Source organism: Gambusia affinis, linkage group LG02 (genome assembly GCF_019740435.1).
Source record: "Gambusia affinis linkage group LG02, SWU_Gaff_1.0, whole genome shotgun sequence".
Taxonomy (NCBI): domain Eukaryota; kingdom Metazoa; phylum Chordata; class Actinopteri; order Cyprinodontiformes; family Poeciliidae; genus Gambusia; species Gambusia affinis.
In genome coordinates this window covers 6,852,889-6,880,469 of record NC_057869.1, presented here as the reverse complement: position 1 = coordinate 6,880,469, position 27,581 = coordinate 6,852,889, and the positions used below count along the sequence as shown (strand labels likewise).

At 37.0% G+C, this 27,581-nt stretch overlaps 1 protein-coding gene across 9 annotated transcripts in view; it reads right to left on the bottom strand.

Moving 5' to 3' along the window:
- Nucleotides 1-595: 595 nt before the first annotated feature.
- Nucleotides 596-27,581, bottom strand: part of celf6 (CUGBP Elav-like family member 6) — a 159,295-nt gene continuing 132,309 nt past the window's right edge. For 4 of the 9 annotated variants that reach the window (XM_044133876.1, XM_044133890.1, XM_044133914.1 and 1 more), the window contains exons 10-13: nucleotides 27,117-27,197; nucleotides 22,882-23,025; nucleotides 18,479-18,628; nucleotides 597-10,752 (exon numbers count right to left, since the gene is read on the bottom strand). In XM_044133876.1, the coding sequence (XP_043989811.1) occupies nucleotides 18,501-18,628; nucleotides 22,882-23,025; nucleotides 27,117-27,197 (353 nt within the window). In that variant the 3' untranslated portion in view covers nucleotides 597-10,752; nucleotides 18,479-18,500. Of the gene's footprint in view, nucleotides 10,753-13,875; nucleotides 13,948-18,478; nucleotides 18,629-22,881; nucleotides 23,026-27,116; nucleotides 27,198-27,581 lie in introns of all 9 variants that reach the window. The other 5 variants (XM_044133903.1, XM_044133933.1, XM_044133940.1 and 2 more) reach the window with 2 other exon arrangements.

Below are 27,581 nucleotides of genomic sequence, written 5' to 3'. Positions count from 1 at the left end.
TGCATATAAATTTTTTTTCTCATATTGTAAATATGCCCTTAATGTATTATCTCTTATTCATATTTAATATCATAATGTCAGTTTTGCACGAATCTGTATGCTTCCATGTCTTTCACTTTGCTTGTATACTCAAATGTACTCATTGAGGGACATAAAATGTTGTTTCAGAATAAATATTCTGTTTATTTCTTAGACAAAATGTGCTTTAATGGGATTGAATAGCATAGTACTAAAGTCAAAAATGGACACTAAAAGTCAGAAGACGTATTGATGCTGAGCTTTTTACTTGACGTCATCTTAAGTACCAGAGCTTTGTCAATTCAATGTTAATCAACATCACCAATAAAGCCCACACTAGCACCACTTTACTATGCAGAGGATTCTACATCAAATTGACAAATTTACTGGGAAGATTTTGAGTCATACAAGACAGAGACATGTGAACAACAGCGTTTTTACTCTACACTGACAATTGGGGATAAATCTGAAAATGGCAAAGAACCATGTTTTGAACAACCTGACCTTTTTTTTATCCAGCTCAAACAAGGATAAAGACAACAAAATGTAATAACTTTCCCCTATCCAATCCATACTTCATGATTATCCCTTACACCAAAACATCGCAAAAAATGGAACTGTCAAAAGAGTCTTGTTGTTCCATTTTCTTTCCCCTGGTCCCCCTACCAGAGACAAACAAACAAACGCCTGTTAGCACATTTCATCAGCTTTAGGGGTTACAGAACAGATTGAGTATCGACAACGGTGGCTGTCGAGGCTTATGGCTCAAAGGCAACCGTCGGGGAAAATCTCAGGAGTAGGAGATGCAATCGAAAGGACCAAAATAATTCAGCAGGACTCGCTCCAGGAACAATCCAGTTTGTCATGTGGAATCACGGACTGTCTCGCAACACAATGAGAGACAGTCTCCAAGGACTCTGCTCAGAAGTCAGCATGTGAATGGGTAAGAGTTAGTGCCCCAACTGACCACTCATTACCTTTTTATCACCTGCAAATTTAGCAACCATAAATCTGTTTCTTCACCAATGGTGCTACACAGATACACAAAAGAGACTCATCAACAAGAAATTATGTTATGTGTCTTGGGATGGCTTGGCCATTGACGTTTCCTAGTGTAATACACTCTATTCAGAAAACAGATAGTATGACAGTTTTCCTCCCGATGGCAGTGGTGGTTTCTGATGTTAGTGACATGGCACACCATTCAGGGTGTAGATACGTAAGGGGGTAGCACATTTCAAACAACAAGCAAGTTCAGTTAAGTTTCCTCTTATAAAATAATTTTCTGTTGCTTTTGTCCAGCCAATGTAAATCAGGTGCATCCCTGTGTGGTGCATAGCGAAAACAGTATTGATTAAAACCAGGGCTGAAAAAAATACCTATTTTTCTCATTGTCCTTTGGTGTTTAGGCTTAGTTCTCACTCGCTTTCTGTACTTAAAGTATAAGTGCAGTGAAGAAGTAGATTTATACTACTGTTTTTTTTTTGTTTTTTTTCTGTCAAACTTAATTGTTAAGGATAAAAACATGTTAATGTTCTGCAAACATAACCAGAGTAAATCCAAAATGCAGTAATTTGAGTAGTGAAAATGAAGTCACAAAAGAACTAAGGACAACATGCAAAGCACTTCAGGCCTTAACTGCCAATGTTTACAAGTAAACAACAAGAAAGAGAATCAAAAAGTGGCATCTTTATGTTTTGTAAAATATATGGAATAATGAGACAAAAGTAAAACATTTTGTAAGATGTGTGACCCATTACATTAAACCAAACTCCGAACAATGCAAATAAGAAGACATTTAAACAAGGTGACACAATCAGCTGCACACGATTGCATGCTCTGGTGCTTCCGGACCTGGTTGATATTCAATTGATGGTACTATGAGTTACACTTTCTACCAGAAAATTCTGAACGAGAATTCCCAGCAATCTGACTTGAATCTAAAGCTTATTTTAGCTATGCAATAGGATGATAATAAGCATAGCAGAAAGTCCACCTCTAAATGATAAGAAAAAAAAAAAGAAAAGAAAAATACTACATGGGAGTAGCCATCAACATCCAGTCATTAGGTTGAGGAGGCAAGTACTTTTTCATTTATTTTCAGGTTAGCATTTGTCTCCTAGAATGAGATTTTAATTATTGCTAAGAGAAAAAAAAATACCATCTTTTATCGTATTCAGAATCATCAGTGAGCAGTAACTCATCTTAACAGTTTGCATGGTGTGTGGGAGGAAACCAGAAAACACTGAGAAATGACTCTTCTCACTTATATATGGCATTTTTTAGTGTAGTGTTTTCCATTGGAGAAGTAAGAGACAAAGCTTTAATTAATTGTTTTCCTCCTACTTAGTTACAGATGATAACGAGCAGTACTCATAGAATCTGATATTGTTTCTACTGTAAAATCTTTTGAGGACAAGAGCTGAATATCCATTTCCCTTTAATCAATTCACAATTTATTCCCCTCCCTCTTTCAATCTCCCTTCCATTCATTATGCATTATTCGCCCTTTTTAAACTATTCTCTACTAACCGTCTTATCTAATTTGGTATTCGGATATGGTTAGAGCTGTTAGCTCAATTAATACAATGACATGCCCTCTGCAATCCATGTAACATTAGGACACATACTCATTTAAACCTCTGCACAAGACATGATAAATCCATACCCTATAGATGCATTCTTAACAGGGTGCTTTGAATAAATAACAGAGACAAAAGAGTTTTCGTCTTCTACAGGACTGTGCTTTATTTTAGTCTAAGCAGAATATAATAACTAGAGAACTACAGAGTTCAGGATCACTATGGGAGATATCATCCCGAACCAGGGAAACGGGCCCCAGCCAGCGGTATTTAAATTACATTTCTGTTTGAAACAAAAAAACAGAAACATTAGCTCAAAGAAAAAAAAAAAAGCATGATTATTTTTAAAATACCTAAGAAAATTATTATAAATTTTGAACATTTAATAAAAACTGAAATTACATAGTGAAGCTGGGAATGTAATGGTTTATAATACAAAAAATATGAACGTAGAATAATGAACACTTTAAAGGTTCTCAATGAATGCTTGATTGAAGCAAACTGCTCAGCTCTAGCTGAGCTTGTTTACATTTTGGTCCTTGTAACCAATGGAAATGGAGGTGGACAACCACATCCATATTTGTGTCACAATGGGCTTGAGGCTAAAACTGAATCTGGCTAAATGTTTGCTTTAAAGAGCTTTTGGCATCCTCAGAATAAAGTGTCTGACCACTCTTCACAGGTAGTGCTGGGTTTAAGGCAGAATTCCCAACTCACTTTTACAAACCGATTCGACTGGAGCAAAGCGGTGTCACATGATCTACTGTTGGCACAGTGTCTTTAGTGGACTGAGTCACATTAAGTAAGAAGCTGTGGTTGAAACATCCCTTAGGAAGGAGCAGAGAATATGAAACTCAGAGATATGTCAATGATGACAAATAACCCTGAAAAGAATAAAGACATAAAAAGGGCACTGTTACAGGACACCAACAGTGGTTAAAAGACATTAATATATGACAGCATAGGTCCCAAAACCAATAGGATGGCAAAATTTGATATTTTTTGTCTGTTTTTTCCCCTTTTCTCTTTGTTTTGTTTGAAGTTATATTTTCTTTGCTTTGAAACAAGGTCGCAAATACATTTTTTTTTTCTTTTTTCCAACAACCCCAAACCATTAGGACTCAGTTGTGCAATAAACTCTTTTTTTCTGAATCCACGGACCAGGTCCATCAATCATCCTTTTACAGTGCAGTTTGCTAATTCTTGTATTGATTTAAAAGCTTTCAGAGTGAAAAATCTCTTTGAACTCGTCCATCCACAGGGGATTTCACACAGGGATTGTACGGCCCAAAAAATAAAGAAAAACGATCAAAGGATATCCGATTAAACCTTGTGACAACGGGTTTGCCCAGCTTCAGCGGTTAATAACACAATGGAGTGAAAAAAATAAAGAAACATTTACTGATATGAGTATAAAATCCCCCTTTTTAAACAACAGTGTTTTACTTTACAAGAAATAAAAACATTTTATCTTCTGCTTTTGATAAATTATTCAATATGTACCTTTTCTCAGTTTCACTGAAATATATTAGCCATTCTTTTATTTTAATTTTTTTTTTTTTTTTTTTTTTTTTTTTTTTTACGTTTGAACATGATCTAATGTACGACCTATAAAGAAAGATAAACAGAATTTAAAAATAAGCTATATTGTATGTACAGGTATAATGCAGCTGTCTGGTTAGGAGAACAGTGGCAGACTGGATCAAGCAATAAGGGGTTCTGCTGGGATTGCTTTGTTGTTTGTCCGTTCCTCCAGTGTCAGCCTAACCATTTATGTATAGTTTCAAACCTTGTGTAATAAATGCTTGAATCCAAAATGGTTTATGTACATGCTAAACAAACTGGTACCTGGAGAGGAAAAGCCTCTGTAACTGCTGCAAAAGCCTAAACGTTTTCTTGTGATTAATTTCTAAAAGTCTACTCGTAGCTGATGTTTTCTTCTCCTTTTTTGCCTCTAAATTGTCAAGCACGGAGCGTTCATACAGACGGATGAACTCTACTGTCACTGCCATATCTGTTCATCAGCCCCAATTGGACTAATCCAATTACTGCACTGGCAATCTTTCTTCTGTCAGAAAAATCATGACATGACGGTATACACGGAATCTTAATTAACGGATCACTTTGGGGCCATGGCTTAGGTCTGACACTAAGTCAAATAATTTCTAAGCCTTGGTCCGACGCTTACGGTTGTAGGATGCATGTTCACAGCCCAAACCTAAGGGGCTTAAGAGGACTTAAACTCTCCTAAATCCCTGCACTGCTGTGGATACATTTTATAGTGACATCATTGTCCCACAGAGTTGAGCTTCTCAACACAAGTTGCTATAGAGCCTTGCCCTTATTAGTGTTTCAAATGCTATTTACATTAATACAGAAAAAAAAAGACTTGACCTTTATTTCTTGGTGTTGTTAAATATTGCCACACACACCTTAAGTCTTTTTCTGTGCATTTTGGTGGATATTAAGATGTGTTTTTGTTACTCTTGGAATTGAATTATGACCATTTAGGTCCAATCCCAGAATTTGTTGATATATCAGTCCTCTCTGCTGCCTCACACTGTCTGCCTATTTGTCTGCTCAACCTTTTCAGGATCAGGGGTAAGGCAAGGCTCTGAACCTCTCCACTAATCATGACATCATTGTGCCTGATGCCCTGAGCATTGGGAGCGATTTTGTGGAGTTTCAGTTTAGCACGCAGCATCCCCCCACCAGCACCAACACCACCCAGTGCCTGTTTCCACTATTCCCACCCACCATCTTTTTCTATCCAAAATTCAATTTCCAGAGCAAAACCCTTTTAGGTGCCAAAATGAGACGATGGAACAGCTCTTTCCCAATGCAGCCATTAAATGAGAGGCATTAATTTCTTCCCTCCTGTCCAACAGGTTCCTTTAATTATCTCTCTGCTTTCAGTCAATTACATTTTGCTTCCTTTCCTTGACAATCACCACTATTTCAGTGTTATGCACCCAGTGGGTTGGATATTCATATTCCACTCTATTCCTCCTAGAATATATGCAACGCTAAACAACAAGCCTTGTAAGTAATAATATGCATGCATTTTTCTTATTTCCTTGCTAAAACATCTCATCAATTTAGAAACCTTTTTATAAGTTCTTGTTAATAGAGCAAATCAGAGCTAAAGCAATATTTCATTTCATAAATCATGACACATCAGAGTAAAGTCCTGTTCACTCTGATGTAAAATGTAGAAACAAATGATTGTTGCTACATTTTTTTCACCTAACATCTACAAATTCACTAAAGTTTATTGGGATTATTTGGGATTTTTTTTTTGTGTGTGAATTTAAATATGAAAAGTGAGCTGTGCAAATGCATTCAACCCCATTATAAAGATGCACCTCATAAATTTAATGCAACCACATTCATTCAAAAACCACATAATTGATAATCTCTGTAAATTTTAGTATGCTGAGTGTAATTTGATTACACTGTTCTGTAAAGATCTCAGGGGTTTGTTAGAGAGAGAGAGAAAAAAAAAAAAAAAACAACATCAAGAAAACTAAGGAACAGCAAACAGATCAAAAGCATCTTCCTAAATTGACCAGCCTGAAAGAATTAATCAGAAAAGAAATCCATGGTCTCCATCAAAGAACATGGTGATGGCTGGATCATGCTGTGGAAATTCTTTACATCACTAAGCAGGGTAATTTGTTGGAGTTCATATAAAGAAAGATGGATCTAAGGGCAGGGGCTAGAAAATAAAACATGTTAGGGCCACAAAAGACTGAGGCAAAGGCTTAACGTCCCAAAGGACAACAGGCTTGAACATCCAGGCAGAGCTGCAATGCAGTGGTTTTGGTCAAAGCATATTAATGTGATAAAATGACCCATTCAAGGCGGACAGTGTCTGCCAGATGTGCAAAGCTGTTAGAAATATCCCTCTGAATGTGACTGCATCAAACAGTGATTCTACTATGTGTTAACTTGGGGGGTGGTGAATACATCTGTACTCCACACTTTTAGAGTTTTAAAGTTTGTAGATCAATATTGAAAACGATGTGTGCTTTTACATCCATTTCATAATGAATGCACTGCAAGGCATTGCATGTGAAAAATGCTAACAAATTACTTTGAAGCTTATGGATGTGACATAGCAAGTCTGATAAAGTCCAAGTTGTATGAAAACTTTTACTTAGTTCTGTATTATTAGAGACAAAGTTCCAACTTCCAACTAACCTTTACCTATATAACTTTTCAGGGTATATGCAAAATCACAATTTGGTAACTTAGTAGTTGTCACTTTTTAGGGTTCAGAGACTGAAAGAAAAGCAGATTTAAAATTTCAACAAGCAATATAAAACTCTAAAAACAAACTTTCCGTCTCATTTTGGTAGCTCTAGTGCACATACACCACAGACTCTGCTTTCAATGCTCAACACTTCAGCACCATCCTTCCCAGGGTGTAAAGGTAATCGGAACACCCTTGTTAAAAGTGTTCAAGTGCTGGTTTCTCATTTCCTAATTTAGCTCTGGCATAGCAGGTACATGCTACATGAACGTTGCACTATCAGCCAAGCTAGACAGCAGGAGGCTAAGCCGGGCTGGATTTTGGCTCACTGGGGACTCAACCTGCTATTAGGAGAGGAAACACTACAGCATCTGATTTAAAACGGAAAAGTTCAGTGGAGCATGCATGCAAGATTTATGTTACCGAGTGTATTTTAGGGATTGCCAAGACAAGCATGGAACATTCAATTGCTCATTGAACATTACTCTGCCAACTGACGGCTTCTGCTTCAAAAAGATAATAAACACAAACTGTTCAGAGGATGCAGCCTTTTTCTAACTCACTTCATGCATTCTTCGGCATTTAAACCAAAGGTTACGGAGGGAAAAAGTACAAGAAGAAATTGTATGTAATAATTCCATTACAAAATAAACAATTTGTTGGACATCATTCTTCTCTGAAGAGCTGTGCTTCTGCATATTATGTTACAGTTGAGCAAAAGTGTGCTTTGGAGGTCTCTTAGCAGAAAAGAAACAAGTCTGAGCAAGTTGTTTTGTAAAATTGGTTGACCTCTATTGCCAACTGCTGAGAAGCAATTTTGTTGCGGATACACAGGACTCTCAGCTGCTACTAGAGCAGGATTGGACATTTCCCACAAAATTGTTGGTTTTGACCCATTTTATAAGCAACTGTTTTTGGAACAGTTGTTGAGCAGGGAAAGCTAATGCTTTGCTTTACTTTGCACTACTATTTTAGTTTTTGGCACTGCCAATCTGCTCTGTAATTTTAAGGCCAATATGGATTGTTTTGTTTCGCATTCCCCATCCACTCTCCTGGTAAATGTGGCTGTGTTAGTGATGCCAGGTCAGCTGTCAGCAGCCTTGCCAAGGAGTAGGCACAGACATAATTCTCCCTAATCTTCCTTCTGTCACGCATGTGCATGTTGGGAACTATCTCTGCCATCATTGGGTCCAGGTGATTATTCCTGTGATTTTTCACTTCATTGCTGCTAATGTATAGAGGCTTATGATTGCGGTGTGATTAGGGAATGTTGAATAGCATGTTTAATATAGTGCAAGAGATAATTGAAGTGTAGTGAGCACAGGCAGTAGCTCAGAAGGTAAAAAAAAAAAAAAAAAATCAGTGGGGTGATGTTGAACAGCTGTGATTTGAAAGGGCATGTGTAATGTTCAAACATTAAAAAAGTCACAATAAGACAAGGTGGTTGACAAAGCTTGGATCAAGACCTTAAGCCCACTTCAATGACAGAGATGGAGCCCTAGAAAAATGGAATATGCTGGCATTTTTTTTTTGGTTAACCTCTCCGCATTGTGTCAAAATCTTGAGGAAAGAGAAGGCAAGAAGAAGAGTCCAAACAGGAAATATGATCTGTTTGGAAATAAATACGGGTTCTTCGGAAGCATACATCACAGATCCATAATATTTGTCGCCAAAGGCTTGACTACCATTTCTAATTTTGTCAGCAACATTGTGCTGAAACAACCATGAAGCATCACTTAAGAAGGATGTAAATGTGATAAGCCGCTGATTTCCTCTCTTCCTGCTCGACTCCTTCTTGCCTTGCCCTGCCTCTTAATGCCAGCTGTCAGTGCTCAGAAGGGCTGGTTTAAGGATGCGAGCTGGTGTTCTGCAGAGCAAATCAGGAAGTGCTCATAGTGACTGAAAACAACCAGCGCTCCTCCCCGACTCCAAACATATTGATTGGGCTTTACAGAGGAGTCCACATGTACAGCTCTAAAACAGTCAAAAAAGGCAACAGGACTTTAAATCAAAAAGTGAAAGCACAAGAGTGCTTTACTCTGAAAAGCTATGGATGAGTTGAGGGAGGAAGATGAGTGGTTCCTACATTTCATAGATTTAGTCTGTTTAAGCAGTTGCTTTTTCCATGTTTTATAAAGGGAAATGGTCAGGGAATATGTTTAAAGTAAAATTTGTATAATTTAGGTTCAGCTGAGCTAAATGACCCTTAAATTTGTGTTAATTTTTATCAGCTAACTAATAAGATGAAACTTTTGTCACTATAAATTGCAACGCCTCTGCTAGACACAGACAGCCTAGCCTTGTCATTCAGATGTCCCTGCTTTTTTTTTTCTTCGGCGTTAACTTGAGGAGAGAACCACAAGGTTAGTTCATTGCTAAACACAGTTCATTCTCTTGGCAGTTTCAGTAGCTGTTGCCCTACTCCTCCTCTCGTGCTTTTTCGCTCTTCTCTTCATGGTCATCTATCTGCCTTTTATCCATCTAATTTCAATCATGTGTGGCTTCAAGATATACACTTCATGATGCAATACAAAAGGTCAAGGAGAATGAACAGAAAGAGAGGGAAAAAAGACACCCCATGTCCATTTGACTTGGTCTTTACAGTGGATTGTCGCTTGAACACAAAGGCCAGTGAAAAGCCTTAAATATCTGCACGCTGTCCAGCACAGACATCACGGAGTTCAGTCTTCTTTGTCTCTTGTTTTCCTTTTTAGTCTGCTAGATCAGTCTCTTTAGCTGTCAGAGTGCAGTGCCTTATACATCATGATGAGTGGGATATCCAGTGGCTGTTACCTTTACATCTAAGAAAAAAATAAATGAATGTGCCGTCCAAAGGCGTGGATAAATGTTTTTGTTACTCCGTCTTTCACCAACTTTTAATGGGAAATTAAATGATTTTTTTTTAACAACAGCAAAAATTTGCAAATGTACTTTTTTTCTAGTATACATCACTATTCTACAACCTGCTGCTAAAATCAGCATCCAGAGCAAAAGATCAGCCCCTATACTACGACTCCATGTCTTTTTTTAATACATTATTTCCATTTTCTTTTATCCATTCTTACAGAAAGCCACTGGATATTGATTTAATGATTCTTTTTTTCCACTATGAGTAAATACTTGCAGCTACAAGGTATGAGTTTTTAAATATATATTTATATATTTATATATTTATAATCTTTTAAAAAGCATTTAGTCCTTTGGTCCCTATTCCTAAGGAATGATGCATGTAAATTATCCTGGATTTCCCCACTCCTCTCCTTTTCTTCTTCTTGTTTTTCCACTTCGATGCAGAGCTTGCCCTGTCACAGAGCACAACACCTGTGTAGGCACAAAAACCAAAATGGCAGCAGGCTGGTGTGTGTGTGTTTGTGTATATTAGTGTGTGGGGGTGTGCGTGCGCATGGATTTGCTTCAGTTCTTGTGTTGGCATTTGCACGTATTTATACATGTACAGAGTCTTTTTTTTAGTTTTTTCATTCATTAAGTGCAGCTTGTTTAATTTCTTGTATGTTTGGTTTATTTTTTTTAATATATTTTTTAAGTGAGTTTATCTGTATCCTGTGTCAGTATGCATGCTTTGAGCATAATGAGTCTATAAAGTTTTTTTTCTTTTCATCATGTCTAAAAAACAGCAGCAAAAAGTTGGTCTCTGCAAAAAATCTTCTTCCACAGATGCCAAAGCAAAAAAGGGAAAAGAGAGGCATTTGCGAAGAAAGAAAAAACTAAAATGATAATAAAAAACAACAACTCTAGGATCCTTCTTTCAATCACCCAATCTTTCAGCGGCTTTCCAGGAGGATCAAGGGACCACCCTTTCTTCATGATATGTAGCAGAACGAGGAGTCTTTGTACTTTTACTGCACTTGTGGAAATAAGGTGTTGTGGCCCTTCATCCTGTGACACAGAGAAAGGAAAAGAGAAAGAGACAGGAAAGAATAAGGTGAGTGGATTCAGGAAGGCTGTAGCAAACATGCTCAGGGTTGCTGGCTCCTGGTTATCACACAGACTGACAGGCACAGCCAACAGCGAGAGGAACAGACGGGAAGAAGAAGAAGAAGAAAAAAAAAACAGTGTGTCAATCACAGCCAGAAATAAGTGGGCTAGAGGTGGGGTGGAAGATCTGTGTTAAAACCATATGGAACAGACATCTACACTGTGACAGCACTAATCCAAGGAAGGCCTAATTTAAACTGACTGGGTTCTTACTGCTTGAAAAAGAAAAGCTCCTTGAGACATTGCTGTCATTCATCTCTTTGTTAATTCCCTACAAACAAAAAATACTACAAAAGAACATAAGAGATAAAAAGAAGAAAACAAGTGTTAAAGAGAGTTAAAGCTGCGTAATAATTAGAGTGACAGAAAACCGATGGTTAGAAAAGAAATGTGAACATGTCAACAAATGGCCTCTAATTTGGAAACCCTTCCCTGTCTATGTGTTGGATTGACATCATACTGACTGATACTAAACGTGTTGGAGCTGTTAAGCTTTGGATATAAAAGAATATGTTTACTGCCCATCAGGGCTAATATGTTGTGAACTATGATGCAGTTTGAAGAAAGGAAGCAAAATCACAGCAAATCACTCTTTGGGAATGAACATGAAAGGGTCTGACTTTCTGATGCGAACACATGCCTGGGTGCTCTCTTTGTTCTACCTTTCCATTTCTGTAAATGAGCTTGTTACAGTTTCATAATAGATCTGCTTTTTCAGACATGGCCTAGATTCTAACTTATTTGTTGCGAGTAACAAAGCCAGCCCAGCCATTAGTGACATATGGCACTAACAATCCCAATTACAGATACATTCTTTTGTACGTTATAAGGGCATTTCTACCTTTATGTGTACCAAAATGAAACAGACAGCGGTTTTTAAAATTGATCTATTTTTCCACATGAAAAGAGCTTCCTTGAAGGTTATTTCAAACACCAAGTATGTCAGATCATAAACAATATTTTTTTATTTCTTTAGAAGGTATATTAAAATCCACTTGTTACCACCTTCTTAGAATGCACCATAAAAGACTCCTTGTACTTGAGAATCAGAGTTGAGGCCAGAAAAACTTTATTTCTCAGTGTTTGCGCAGCTCTTTCCCCACCCTCCCACTGAGTTCAGTGAATAGAAAAACTACAGGAGGGTGAGTCGCCTGCAGCTCTTCTGAAACAGGGCAAGGGAAATTTGATGACTCCTTTCAGGATGACGTTGGGTGTATCAACAAACCAACTTGCAAAGAAAGGACCTTTTTTCATTGTGAATCTGTTTGCTATCAATTGTTCACATGTCAAGTTGTGTGACATTTGAACAGCAGAAAATAGGAATTTATCTATTGACATGCTAAAAACTAAAAACACAACTACAGCGCAATGTAATTTATACACATGAAACTAATATTTTGTGTTCTGACTATAAACTTAAATATATTTTATTAAAGTTTTATGTGATAGACAAACTGAAAAATTGTAAAGTGTAAAATGAAGGAAATGTGTCACATCCTTGGGTGATTCAGTTTAGATTAGTGTTGATATTCTCAGTTTGTTATTAATGTCTGTAAGGTTTTTCTGCATTCACTTAATGTCTTTCTGTCCATGATTGTTATTAGTACTGTGCAATTCCAGTTCATTTATTTGTGTTTAATTTTTACCTATTTTTTATGTTCTTCCCTCTGTGTATATCAGATCAGCATCAGTCTTTTTAGCATTGCTTGTAATATTAAAAATCTTATAAATTTAGGGGGGCTGTGTTTGTTTTATTTAGCATCTAAAGGATTTAGATATTGTCAAAATGACAGTGAGATTAATGCATTTTTAGTTCTACCTCCTATATTCGTGTTTCTTACATGTCCGATCATTTATTATCATAAATTGATCAAGATCTGATCAATTTATAGCAATGCACAACCTACAAATGTAGCATTTCGAAAACATGGTGCACCTGAAGATGCTCTGGTCAGTTAGGACAGAAGAGGGGATTCTCAAAGAAATCTTTTAGTAGTTCCAAATGACCGGAGAGGGGCAGAGGTACATCTGTCATTCGAACAATCACCATGTAAAGCCTCTACAGCTACAATGGTGCTAAGAGAAATCTGATAATGTCAGTGATTTGTTTTTTGTCATGAGGAGACTGAACAAAACATATGTCACAATTCCAGATTTTTATTAACAATGAAAAACAACTGAAAACCATTTGCTACTTCATTTCCACTTCACAAGTACGTTACCTATTTGTGTTGGTATACAATGCAGATTAGCAGAAAAATTTCTTGAGATCTGTGGTTGAAAAGTGACAACATGAAAGTTCAAGTGGCATGCTAAATAGTCAATGTTTAGAGTATCTTAAGGGGACTGGTTTTGTTTATGTGGGTCTACAGGTCTGCTTCATTTCTTATTTCTTTTGCTTTGCATCCTCATGAATAAATAAATAGGAAATGATTCTTATGTTAGACAAACAAAAAGGTTTTGCAGTAGAATTCCCTGTGTAGAAGAAATGCACGGAAAGGTGAAGTGTCAACATTCACCGAAACAAAAAGGGAATGCAATCGGTTACAAGAACGAAGGGCCACCCTGGGTATTTCCCATCTAAAGTGCTGTGGAGTAGATGAAGAAAAAGGTCCCTTTTGCAAAATTAAATTTAGAGTTTTGTGAAAGAAGGACACTGTGGACATGAAAGCAAAGAGATAGAAAAATAAAAAGTACAGTACATCCATACACACAAACCCCACAAGAGGACAAGATACACGGTACAATGGCACAAAGAGCTAAAGGCCACTTCCAGTTATAATCACCAAACCAACCAGTCAGCATGTCATTTTACAGGTATCAGCCAATAAAGTCATCGACTACCGCACTCCACAAACTGCCAATGTACAATATAAAGTATATATATAATATATACATGAAAGGAGGGCAGAATATAAAGAGATAGAGTTCAGAGATATCAACCAACGCCACGTCATGCAACGCAGTCACAGTCCCACCACATGACGTCATCCAGAAGAAAATGACACCATGGGTTCAACTTACAGCTGTGGGAACTTGGCCCCATGACAGGTGTCGGTGGGGTGTGTGGCTATAGCGGAGAAAGGCCACCTCACACTGTGATTGGCCATGTCAGGTTGCCAGTTGGTGGGGGTGAAAAAAAAAGAAAGAAACAGTGGGATTTTCTTTTCCTTGAGTCAGATTTCAAAGAAGCCCCTGTATGTTTGTGTGCCACAATTTCACTTATTTTGCCTGTCAAATCAAATTCATTCATTCATTCATTATGATCATTAAACTGGAAAAAAGACAGTACAACAGAACTAATGATATTCAGCTCAGCACAGGACATCAAAAAGGTCTTTATTTGTTCTTCTGTCTGGTGGTAAAACATTCCCAAACTGACAACATTTGCAGGTTAAAAGGTTGAATTTACGTTTATATTCACAAAGATAACCCTAACGGCAGAAATGCATATTTCAGAAACTTGTTCTGTCTTCAGTAATTGGATTTGCCTTACATTGTTTGCTGTGAGGGTGGCTGTACAGTGAGTGCTTCACTGCTTTTTTGCATTAAGTTTATCTTTAAGACACAGACTGGAATTTTAGAGTAGCGAGGCTCCTGAGACCAGAAGAGAAGAATGCTGTCTGATCTTGTTTTTAATTCAACTTCAAAGCAACATTGTCAGAGTCAGAGAAAACAGCAGCCTCTGTGCTTATCTACATATTGAAGTTTTTTTTTTATTTTTTTATTTATTTTTTTTTTATAAAGAAGCATTTTGTAGTTTGCATTTGTAGCAATTGAGATTGTGGAATAACAAAATTTAAAAAATATACAAGTTACTGCTCTTTTTCAATATTTTGTTTGTGGATGTGCATCTCTGCAAATCAGAATGTTAAAAAGTTATTAAAATAATTAAACTGAAAAAGGGAAACTCAATTCATTTACACACAGAGTGATATATTTTAAGCTTCTTATTTTTTTTGTTACTTTTGATGAATGTGGCATGCGGTTAATGAAAACCCAAAATTAAGTTTTCAGGAAAGTAAAATATTTGCAAGACTGATAAAAAAATACGTTTTTAATAGAAAAACGGGGCAACTGAAAAGTATTACAAGGTAACTGGACCTAATACTTGATTGGAGATTATTTCGCATGAATTGCTGCATCATTGCAGTGTGGTTTGGAGGTGATGAAACTTTGACTCTGTGGGTGTAAAGGAAGCCTAGGTTCTTCTAAGATCCTTTGGCTCTTCTACATTGTTGGATCTGGTGTCTCTTTTCTTCTTATTGACTTAAACCCCGGAGAGAAGCTACATGATTAAGGGCAGGGACGTTTACTGACCAGGCAAGCACAAAGATATTAAGGTCATCAGATCAGGCATTGATGTTTTTGTCAGTGTAGACAGGTGCAATATGTTTCAGAAAAAGGAAATCAACATCTCTGTTGGTCTTTTCATTAGATGAAAGCAAGAAGTCCTCTAATATTTCCTTGGTAGATAGCTGTGCTGACTTTGGAGTGGATGGAACTCAATTGACTACCACCAGAAGAACAAAATCATCACTGACAGTGGGAACCTTAAAATCAACTATATCTGATTCTGTGGGTCTGCACCCTTACGTCACATTTATTTTTAATTGAAATGCACAATTTTCAATCTGAGAGGACCTTGGGACATAAATCTTTCTCTCTTTCTTTCTCTTAGATATATTAAGGTGCTGTTGACATTTCTAGCTAAGGATAAGCTCAACACAAGGAAGGGGAACCGTTGTAGTTCATGTCCTGAATACATCTCTAAATAAGAAGTTCTGACTGACACCAGTCCACACCTTGTTAATATCCCCCCAAACTGTTGAATTGTCTGTAATGCTCTCAATATTTTTTCTTTAACATAACTTTCCATTAATATGGTTGGATATGATTGCATATGACACTATAAACAATAAGCTTCTTTAGTAGCTATCCTTTTGCGGTCTCCCTGGCTTTTTTCTTCTGGAGGATCTCAGTGGTTGTCTGATAAACAACTACATTGCAGTCTTTTCCTTGATTAAATTCACCATAATATACTATTTATGTACTTAAAATGTTTTTTTGTTAGTCTTATGTACTTTCTAAAATTTAACAAAAAAATGTCCTTTTTTTATTAGCTTAACAATGACCACTTACAGTATATGTCTTGGTGTATTTTTAGTATAAACAGTGAGTTTTACTATTCAAAGTTAAAAAACTTAAAATAATTTTTACATTTATTGAGATGTTCCTGTATCGTTGTTCTTTAAGAATCTAAAAACATTAAACTTTGAAAAAATAAATACAAGTAAAAAATGGACTCAGTGTTTTTCTTGGCTTATTACCAGTTTTGCTGTGTTTTTTTCTTTTCTAAACTGCAGCTAGAGAAATGGTCTGGTAGCTTCAAAGAAAGAGAAATGGACTGAGCTGGACAAAAGACAAAGGAGGACGCTGAAACGTTCACACACACACCAACAGGCATAAACACACTTCCTGATTAAGTGACGGAATGTTAATGTGGGTAATGGATTTACTTTGTGACTTTTAAAGTATATCCTAATGACTGCTCTGTCATCTGGCAGAGTTGCAGGATATTTACTATTTGTCCCTGTGACTGTGATAAATCAAATTCACCCTACCATCTTTTTTCTCTTTGTGTGTCAGCTTTGAAAGCTTCTCCGCAATTAGCAGGCCATAGCTCCATTCAAATGCTGTCAGGGAACTGATTGAAGGTGCATTTATCATTTGTACTGCATATGCCATCCTGTGGCTTTTAAAGAGGCACATCTAAAACAAGCAAGTGGTCATACCATGCATTCATTTATGGGGGGATTGAATCCAGGCTTATGTTATTGTAATGAAAAGTAGTCCTGCCAGTTGGGATTTGAGAGCATGCATCTATATTATTTTTGCGCTTGGCAGCTGTGGTTTGTAAACAGATGGGCGATGATTATTTGAATCAGTTGTGACACTGTGAAATTAGTCTATTCAGGGATCCTGGTGCTAAGAGAAAGCCATGTCTATATTGGTATATATGAAAGCTCCTATGTTTTGGGATCAAAATGTGAAGTAATCAAGACATATGGCAGCAAGTAAACCAGAAGATCACCCAGAAAGGGAACCGTGCTGTTTAGTATGATTCCTTAGTTGCTGTTGCACTTCACAGGAGTACCAGAAATATGTTCACATAAAATTTAAACACATTTAGGGAAGTTTTCAACAAATGCCTTGGGTATAAATTATAACCATAACTGGCCAAAGGAAAAAAAATAAATAAATAAATAAATAAATGTGATGCATAAAATATTACTGCAATACTTACACTGGAGGGTGTCCCTGCCAATGTCAGTATCTTAAACTACTTTTTGTCTCTGTAAAATGTTTAAGTCAATATAGAACAGAATAGTAGAAACTAACACATTTATTTGAGTTATTAAATTCTGTTTACATATTGCTAAGTATTCTTAGGCATTAAAATATAATGCTAGCGACACGTCTATGTAACCCACTTCCCACTTCCAGTCACCACAGGAGATCCTGTGGTCTCTGTGGACAAGACCCACACCCATCCCATGACCCCACAAGGATGTATGAGTATAGACAATGGATGGGTGATTAATAGAACATTTATTTTGATAAAATTGCAAATGTTGCATAGGTACAGTTAAAGAATTGGTTAACATTGAGGAAGGTTATGTTAGTAGATCTTAGTATTAGTTAAAAGCAAATATTAAATGTTACATTGAAATTTGCCCCTCCTAATAAATAAATAAATACTGTAAATAAATAGCTACACTTGGTCAGTCAACTTTTAAGTTGAAGGCTATCGACCAGATCGATAGCTGCTCCATGTAAGCTCGCCGTGAACGAATCCATGGTTCGGCATTGGAGACGGAGGGCTATGTCCTTAATAACAGATTTATTTGCTATTAATTTCTCCCTCTCTCCCTCTGTGGAAAACAGAGAGCGGAAGAGATACCAGCGGCTTATAGCCCAGTGCGGCTTATATATGTACGTTTCCATTTAAAAAAAAAAAAAAACTTTGTGGTGAGGTGCGCTCTATAATCCAGAAAATACAGTAGTTCAGAGATGATATTCAGAAAGGATTTTTTGCATTGATTGATTTTAGTTGCCTCTGCGATGAACTCTTTGCGTAAAGTCTATAATGTCTTCCCATGTGCACCAGTCAGGGGTGTTAATTATAACCTGTCAAATGATCGACGGCTTTAAATTTTTCAGTTGTCTAACAAAATAACCGGTCAAATAATGAAAATATTCCATTAATGCGACCTCTGGATATGACTGTTGCTTTAACAGTCATATTATGAGTCTTAAAAGATCAGAGACAAAGTGAGATCTCAATGAAATAGTTAAGTTTTACCACACTTTATCACATCTGATGTGAACTGAAACAAGTGATTAGAGGCAATGAGATGTAGATGATTAAAATGGTAAATCTTATTACTACATGTTACTAAGACAAAAGTTACACCCTCAAAAAAGTATATAAAAGATCCTTTACAATGAATGGTTTCCATCATAATTTGAGACAGCTACTGTTGTAAATCAAGAAATTAATAAAGCACAAAACTTTTTAAGTGCACTGTCATTGCTGTATGCTACTCCATAAGTGGTACCTCACCTGTTTATGGACAGCAGACGAGTCAGTAAGGTCGGTTGGCGTCCTTTGGCCGCTTTAGCTGCACCTTCAGCCTCTTCATGCCTATCTGGAAGCCATTCATAGCCTGGATAGCGGCCTGAGCACTGGATGGGTTATCGAAACTCACAAAGCCTGAGAAAAGGCCACAAAGTAGACAGAAGGTGAGACAAGGGACAGGAATTGAGAACACAGAAAGGAAGGGGAGAAGACACAAAAACACAGGACAGGTTAGATGAAAGAAAAGCAAAAAAAAAATCCTTTTGAACTTTCAACAATGACAGAACAAAAGGCCTTTGTTTCGCTTTTTAGTAGATTAATTTAAAGTCTTTGAATTTAAAAGACTGAATAAAGTAACTCAAAGGCTAATAGCAGATATATTAGGAATAAAATGAAAAAGAGGTTTTTGTTACCAGGCGGTAAAAAAATATACATATCTATATATTTAATAGATTAGAGCCAACAAAAATGTCTCAAACTAGATGTGCACCATAACCGGAAAGTTTGAGCCTTACACCAAAAGCATCTCTCTGTGAATATACGTCTTCATTTTATGTGTGTGACTGAGCATCTGTCCAAGTAAAGAGCAGAGGGCACGGGGTTGTGATGAGACGCTCGGAGCAAGGTGTGTAGGACGGTGGTGCCTGCTGCTCGCAGTTATCATTTAGGTGCTGAGGCAGAGTGAACCAACAGCTGCCCCCGCTGGGACTCCTTGCCTCCTCTTATCAGACACCTCTGTGATTGACGGCCAGAATTTTCCGCCTGCCAGCTGATTTGATCACACCGCTATGGGTCCAATTTAATTTGGGGGGAGAGGGCAGGCTTTTGTCAGTGTAGGTGAGATAAGGCTGCTGCTTTACAAACCCTTTAAACAAACTGAGCAAGGAAAGGGCGTGTCAGTTGGTAGCGATCCCAGTCCTACACACTCGCACATGCCCATGCCCACACACTTCTGCAATCCGTGAAATTAATTAATGTGTGGACTCTACATTTATATCCTTGTGACAAAATAATGATAGAAATCTGAAGGTCAAAAGGCAGGAAGCAAACTTTAAAGTATGTGCACATTGCAATGGCAGTATTACACTCTTGATCTGTCCATTTTCATATTTCTTTTTGGTCAAAGATCCAGCATGCAATACCTTGGAAAACTCAAACAAAATCCACATAGTTGTTATGAAATTTTTACGTAACTTTGAAATGTAAGGGGTAAATAAGAAGTACTTTCCAGGAATTTTGTATGATAAAATGTCAAATCCATGATGGATTATGTGATAGTGAGGTTACTAAGTTCTGCTGCAGCAAAGTGGCTTCAAACTTCTTCTTTTCTTTCCCAGTTTTAAGAGGAATTAAATGTGGGCGTGCCCTAAATTGCTTTGTTTTTTATTTTATTTTATAGAAAACTTTACAATGTATGCATAATTTTGGAGTGTTGTTATTTATTTATATTATTTACATTTTTCAGTAATGTTAAATGTTGTAGGGTGTCCCAATTATTTTTTAATACTTAGTTTTAAATTATTTTTGAGTGGAAGAAAACTGGCAGATCTTGCATTATGAGAGATACTTTTCTGCAGCAGAGATCAGGAAGCTGGTCAGAGATGTTAGGAAGATGGACTCCATTAAAAACAGGGGAATTCTGGTGGAAACTGTGTTAGAGGAACAAGACTGGGAAGCAGATCACCTTCCAGCAAGACAGATACTTGACGTATACTGTTGGAGGTACAACGTGAAGGTTTAAAGCACATTCACACTTGAAGAAGGGCCTAAATCAAGTAACAATTCTGTGTCAAGACTTGATCATTTAATTTCAGAAGTGCTCTCAGTCCTACCCGAGTGAGTTTGAGCTATTTTCAATGTAATAAAGGGTTTACAAAATGACTCACATGGGCCTATTTCCAAATGTATGTCTAGTAAATTACAAGCACATCACATATTTCAGTCTTCGTACTCAAAACAGATAGATGTACTCAACTAAAAAGATGTCTAAACAGACTCTGATGCTTCCCATGTATTGAAAGCCTAAAAACTTTCCCAAAATTTCTTTGTAAAATCATGTACAGATTGCTCAGCTTTTATTTAAACACTCATTCTCATAAACACCTTTTAGCATGTTGCACAATCTTGAAATTATTTCATATCTGCTTCAGAGAAACTAGGTTTTGCAAGTAACGATGTGAAAGAAGATAAGCAATATTTATTTTCCTACAACTGCTATGAAGGTATGGTGATCATTCTGTATTTGGTCATTTTCTTCTTTTATTTAAAGTGATGTCACAGATTTATTTAGGAAAGGCATCAGACACATTTATTGCCTTTCTTTAGAGATGTATGACCAATGACAGTTTTTCCATTGCAGATCTTTAATATTTTGTCTCTTTCTATATTTACACATGTAAAGCTTTGAGCAGCAGCCCATCTAAACATTTTTGTGTTAATATATGTTTTTAGAATCTAAAACCCAGTTTTAAAACAATGTCCTCCAAGTTAATTACGCCTTTGGTGCATTGAATTTTCTTCATTTTTGGTTTGTTAACACTTTGGGGCATTTGTTATTCAAAGAAATAAATGAGAGAATTGGAGACTCCAGTTGAAATAAGAGTTTTGTCAGCTTTCAGCTTAATTACTCTATATTGTAGGAGTGATAAGGTCACCTCTTGTTTGCCCCTTTCCTTGTTGACTGATGGATAGTGTAAGTGAGAGGCATATGTTCAGCGGAGACCACATGCAGTGGATGAGAAGGAGCCTGTCCTGAGATGGACAGATGAGAAAGGTGAGAAAGAAGAGAGAGACAGTTTCAGATATGCCATGATGAAGAGAAACTGATAGAAAGCCAATGATGGGAGACTCTCTCTCCCTTTGGTTGTCTCATGGGTGCTGCTGTCCAACTGAATCAACAGCAAGTTCCACACCAGTCTATTATTATCTCTTTAAGTCCATGGATCCCTCCTGTCCCACCTCCACCCTGATGAACTGGTTTAGTGAGTGGGAGAGGGAACAAAAGATGAGGAGGGGGATGGGATGCTGCTGAGGCACCCAGCTGCAGGCTGCCTGAGAGTCTCTGAAAACTAGTCCAGTCTAGCTTTTCTTTGAAATTGTATAACAACAACAATATTGGTAAAAAAAAATCAAATCTTAAATATTTGCTTCATAAAGTAAAATTTTGTTGACAAATTTGAGCAAAAACTCCAGCTTCCCAACAGTTCAAATCTTTCCACATGTTGTCATATTAAAATCACTAACTGCAGTGTCATTTTGATGTTTAGTGTTATTCGGGACGGTTGAAAGATGACTGCAAACTTTTCTGACTTTTACTTGCAATAACAATTTGAAAGTCATTTCCTTTCACCACATCATGTCTCAATCAGCTGAAATTGTGGGCTGTTCTTCCATGCAAAATAGTTCAGTCAAACTAGATGGATAGTGTCTTTTGTCATTTATTTTATTAGGTCTTGCCACCAGTTGTCTTTGAAAATGCCATTTCGATTTTGGCTAGGCTATTGTTACACATCTCTGATTCAAGCTCTTCCTTGGTGGCTTTGGCTGTCAGTTTAGGGGTTTTGTCCTACCGAAAGGTCCAGAGTCAAAGGTTTTTTCTGACTAAAGGTTTTCTCTCTGGATTCTTCTCTATTTAGTTACATCCATCATGCCATATAGTCTGAGGAGGTTCCCTGTTGCTGCTGGAGAAAGAACATCCCTATTGAAAGACCCAACCACTGACACATTTTAGTGGGGATGGTGTGTTCAGTTTTGGTCTAGTTTGACTTGAGCTGCTGTGTCAGCTACTTGGCTTGTCAATAAATAGCTCTCTCGATAACAGATTGTCCCAACTGAGCTGGCAATCTCTGTGCTCATCCAGAGTCACCAATGGCTTTGATGAGGTTTCTCTTAATGTATTAAATCGTCAAGTGTGGCTTAGAGCTCCCTTGCTTTTAGAGCGTGATGCACTTCCAAGTGTTAACCAAATTCTGTGTTGAGCAATTCACATACTGCAGAGGTCTGCAGGCATTTACACATTTTTTAAGTCAGTCTTATTTTCTGCTTTGGCAATTAATCTGAATTATCAACCATACAGTATGCTGCATGGTTTCCCTTCTTTTGATGCATTGGTAAGCATTGCTTTTAATTTCTCCCACTCTCCTTCTGTGTACACATTCATATATAGCACTGCTTTAAAACTGTTGTTTGAACTTTGATACTGATAGAATGAAAGTTTAACTTAATGCTTACAGACATCCCTTCCATGGCTGTCTTGTATAAAAGCAATAGGATGTATTTTTAGAGAAGAGCACAAAATGCAGCAACTCTGTGATTTCATGAAAAAAAAGAAAAACAACAACAAACCTGGTTTATTATTTTCATCCCGTCATTGTGTCTTTTTGACTCACCAAAGCATTTGCTCTGATTGGTGGCTCGGTCCACAAAGACTTTGGCAGAGATGACGTTGCCGAAAGGAAGGAACATTTGCATGAGCTCAGCATCTCCAAACTCCTGGGGCAGGTGATAAATAAACAGGTTGCAACCTTCCGGCCCTGGTGATGAGAGATTTACAGCAGGAGGATTATACGGAGGCATAAACAGGAGATGCCCAGTGAGAGATGGACTGACTAATAGCACAGGTGGGAAAAATATATCTGCAAAATGACTAAGACAAAAATTTTACGATTATATGTTAAATCTCAATTTAAATTAATATTCCAATTATGTTTATGTGTAATCCAGTTGAATAATATATAGAAGGCTGCTGTTTAACACAATAGAGTAATAACAGTATGTCCAGTGGCATTTCCTTAAAGTGAGCTATACACGTCCTGTACATGTGGTCAGTTCATAAGGAAATATGCTAGTAATGATAATATACAATACATCTTAAAAATGGACATACCGCTACTAAACCTCTGGGGATTTGTGAGGTGAAAAAAAAAGAAAAAAAGAAAACGATAAATTATATACAAACTTCCTCTGCTTTTAAAATGACAAAGAGCAACTCCCAAAAGTGTTCATACATAAATACAAGTACAGTTAAAGTAATCTTTTAATTTTAACATGTTTATTATGACTGCACATAAAAATGCACATACTGTATTACCCCATGAAAATAAAATTTCTTTCCCCTTTTATTGTTTCTGTCACTGTTATGTGTTGGAGTAGCGATGAAAAGCCCATGTTTGCCTTGTCTTGTCAGAAGGAAACATAAAAAATAAAAATGCCACAGTATATTATGCTCACAATTAACCTGATTCTGCCTGTGTGGTGTAATTATTTTCTGTTCCATCAATAATTACTTGCTTAATCAATTACATTATTTAGTCTGTAACTATTCCACGTCTAAGATGCAAAAGTTTTCCAAATCCTGTAGATTATCAGGTAACCCCAAAAATCAGTCACTGGTTAGGTCACTCCACAACTTCACATCTCATAAACCTATTCTATTTCTGATTTGTTATAAGAATGGTGATGTAAGTATGATAGTATAATAGTGTTTATATATAAATTGTGCTGTTTTCCACAGTTTGTCTGATATTTTACACTCTCTGGACTTGGGTCTAATTTATCTATGTGACATATTTAAGTTAATCTGACATTTATGCCTGTTAAAACACCTATTTTATGTGGCTGCAGTTTACATTTGGAAAATCTCTAATTTCCATATATGGTTTTTCTTGACATGGTAAGGGGTAGCAAACCCCTGGTTCTGCTGGAGGTTTGTTCCTTTAAAAGTTGGTTTTCCTTTTTCTTTCCGTTGTCACTACATGTATCCTCAGAATGAGGAATTGCCAGAAGGAGTGAATGCTGCAACTCAGAAACTTGATGCAATCTGCTTGTTTTCCTTAAATAGAAAACCTTTCAATTTACTTTCTTTTTGTCAAGTGCTTTCAAACAATATGTGTGGTGAATCACATATGTTTGTATTCTTCTACTTAGTGGTACCTTTGTATTATGCAACAAAGTTATTACAGCTTTTTAATGTTGTTTTTCTCACAGATTCTTTTTTTTTGTTGAATAATTTAGGATACATGTCACATTAAACTTGGAAGAATTTTTGAAATGATTCATGATGTAATGTTTTTAAATCACAAAAAAATATTTTTTAACAGCAGTATATCGACTTCTGAAAGCCACTGCATGACAGCACAAAAAGAGAAATAAAGAGAAAAAGTAGAAACACCACGGGTTGATTGAGAGAGAAAAGCTGAGACAGTTATTGGGAGAGTGAAGCACTGAGACATGGAGAAACACAGAGAGGAGGCAGAGCACACATTAAGACATAAGCCAAGTTTTTGCTCCAATTACTGTGTGACAGTAGGACTGTCTTCCAATCTCTCCCCATCCCTCCACACTCATCTACCCAGCTGCCACATTTGTACTGGCCAATCTGGATAAAGGCAGGAATGAACTGGAGGGAAACGGAGAGAGGGAGAGAAAGATCACGAAAGCCAGCCGTGGACACAGAGGGGGGAGGGAGGAAGCGAGACCAACTTGATGGACTCAGGGACAGTAAGCTTGGAGCTGGCTGCTTGTCTAAGTTTCTCTCCTGTCTCATTGCTCAGGGTGATAGCATGACGAGATGAGACTGGGTCTGGTGAGAAGGCTGATAAGAGGCTGCCGTGGTAGCTGGCTCTAGTGCTGCTATGCCTCAGCATGATAAAGGGCGCACGCACACACACACACACACACACACGCACGCATCCACACACAACAAGAAAGAGAAGTTTGCAGAATTGTGCTTTTTTAACAGAAGATTAAGTTATTTCTTCTAAGATGTAGGTCTATATTAGCCTATAAAACATAACTTTGCTTCTTTTGAAATTGAAAGGACACTTTTCGCAGTCTTTTCTTAAACATTTATGCCTTCTGTAAAGTTAGCTGTGTTTACAATTTGTAACTGAATGTCTTAAAAAGCAATTTTCTATTCACGTGAAGTGTAAAGCTGTAACTATTAGATGGAGACTGAACAGATGAAACAAATAACCATGTACTAGGTTAATTTATTCAGAGATGTTAATGCAAAGTAGCTAAAAAACCCTGAAAAACAAACATTTAGTCCAGAGGAAGTTGCAATGTTTGCGTTAAAAAATTTTATACATGAGATTATTTATGTATTTTAATAGTTTGGATTATGTTTCAAAATATCATTATCCTTGAGAGTTTTTCCACTTTTACATCTTCAAAAAGTGCTCTGAAAGAAGAATGATTGTTTCATCTCACAAATGTGAAACTGAAACCCAATGAAATTCATTACTAAATGAATTTCATTGGGTTTCACTTTCACATTTGCCTAAATTTGATTTTGTCTTGACCTCTGTAATTGTTCCAGTATTTTTCTTCTTTCCACTTTTCTGATAATGATTTCATATGAAATTGTTTCATTTGATGAATATACCACTATTCCACCATCATCAGAGGGACATTCCTGGTTTAAAAAATGCTCAACATTATCATCATTAAGTATATGATGATAATAATACTTCTATTATTCTAGAAAAGATTCTGATTATAGAATTATTATTATATAAGATGTATCTTGTATGCCACTTTTTTGCCACTGTCAAAATGAAAAAAAAAAACTATTTTGCTGCATGAATCATTATTTACACATTAATCTATGTAAAAATATATCTAACAGCATGACACCAAGGACATTTTGGCAAATATTCTTTGTGGGTTTTGTTGTTAAATTCACAGCTTTAGACTTGGAAGGATTTTTATGGTGATTCATGCAAAAACTGATGTGAAGCCGTAACTGTTCAGTTCAAGACAGAAGCTGAGATTTGAGTGTTTCTGTGCAGGTTCAGATGTATCTTGTTAAATGACAGGAAGGAAGATGTGGCAGTGGACTGAGACAGGCTGGGACAGCAGCCAAAATCCAGTGGAGGCTAGAACTCAGACAGGCCACTGGATAAGCCAAGAATAGCTCGCTCTGTGAGGCCCTGACGGTGGCTGTGTCTGTGTGAGGGCCAGCAGACTTCTGTTTTTCTTGCTGAAGTATAAAACTCTGATTTAGTTTTAGAAAAATCTTTATGAAAAAAACAAACTTGAAATTACTGCAGCAAGTACAGTGATGCACTTCATGTAAAACTGTGAGCCTTGAACACATTCTCACTACTAACAACTATTTCTTCAAGCAGTCCTGAAAACACTCAATTTGTCCTCACCATGAATATTCAACCCACTCTATGCTGTCTCATTTAATCATACAGTTGAATAATTAAGACTGACGAATGGCGTCAAAAAGAGTGATTTACCATCAAAGTATATCCTATGGTTTATTACGTCTTATTCAGTGGCAAAAGAGTGCACATTACACAAGGAATCGTAATAAATGATTATGCATGCAGCTAATTAATCTGATGAATATTTATAACCACTTAAACACATTGTAATGGACTGATTAAGCAGCCCAACACTGTGAGTTTGAATTAGTGCAGTTTTTTGAATAATGACAGAGTAACTTTCCATCTCAGTGCTAATGTTCTTCTCTTTAAATGGGGAGCTTTTTCTCACATTTTCCCCAGCCAGCTTTTTCCCCTCCCTCACTAATTCAAAGCAGTGAAGCTACATTAGAATGGAACATGGCAATTATCACCTTTTATCTTGGGTGGGCGCGCTTGCTCGCTCTTACCTTCCCTCTGTTGCTGGGGAATGATGGTCGGTTGCTGGGGGAACGCTTGGCTGATTGGCGCATAGGCGGCAGGGTAGGCTGCTGTTGCAAAGGGAGAACCAGAGTGGAATTCTTCACATCTCCATTTTCATATTTGACACAACAAATCTCAAATCATTATTCCATTGTTCATTCGAGTCCTCAAGTCATTGCATAAATAAATTGCATTATGACTGGGAGCTAGGGCTTATTTGTCTGGTGGATCACCACACAAAAAAAATGGCAAAAGAGGGAGTGGGGTGGAGTTCAACTGAACATAGATACGAACAATAAAAGAGAGACTATGTAAATGAAAGATTATGTGAGACACAAATTTAAGTAAACTAAAATCCTTTTACTATCATCCTAATTGAAGAGGAAAATACTCAGTCATCTGGTCATCTCTTCCTGTCACGTTGCCAACTGGACTGACCAACCAAAAAATGG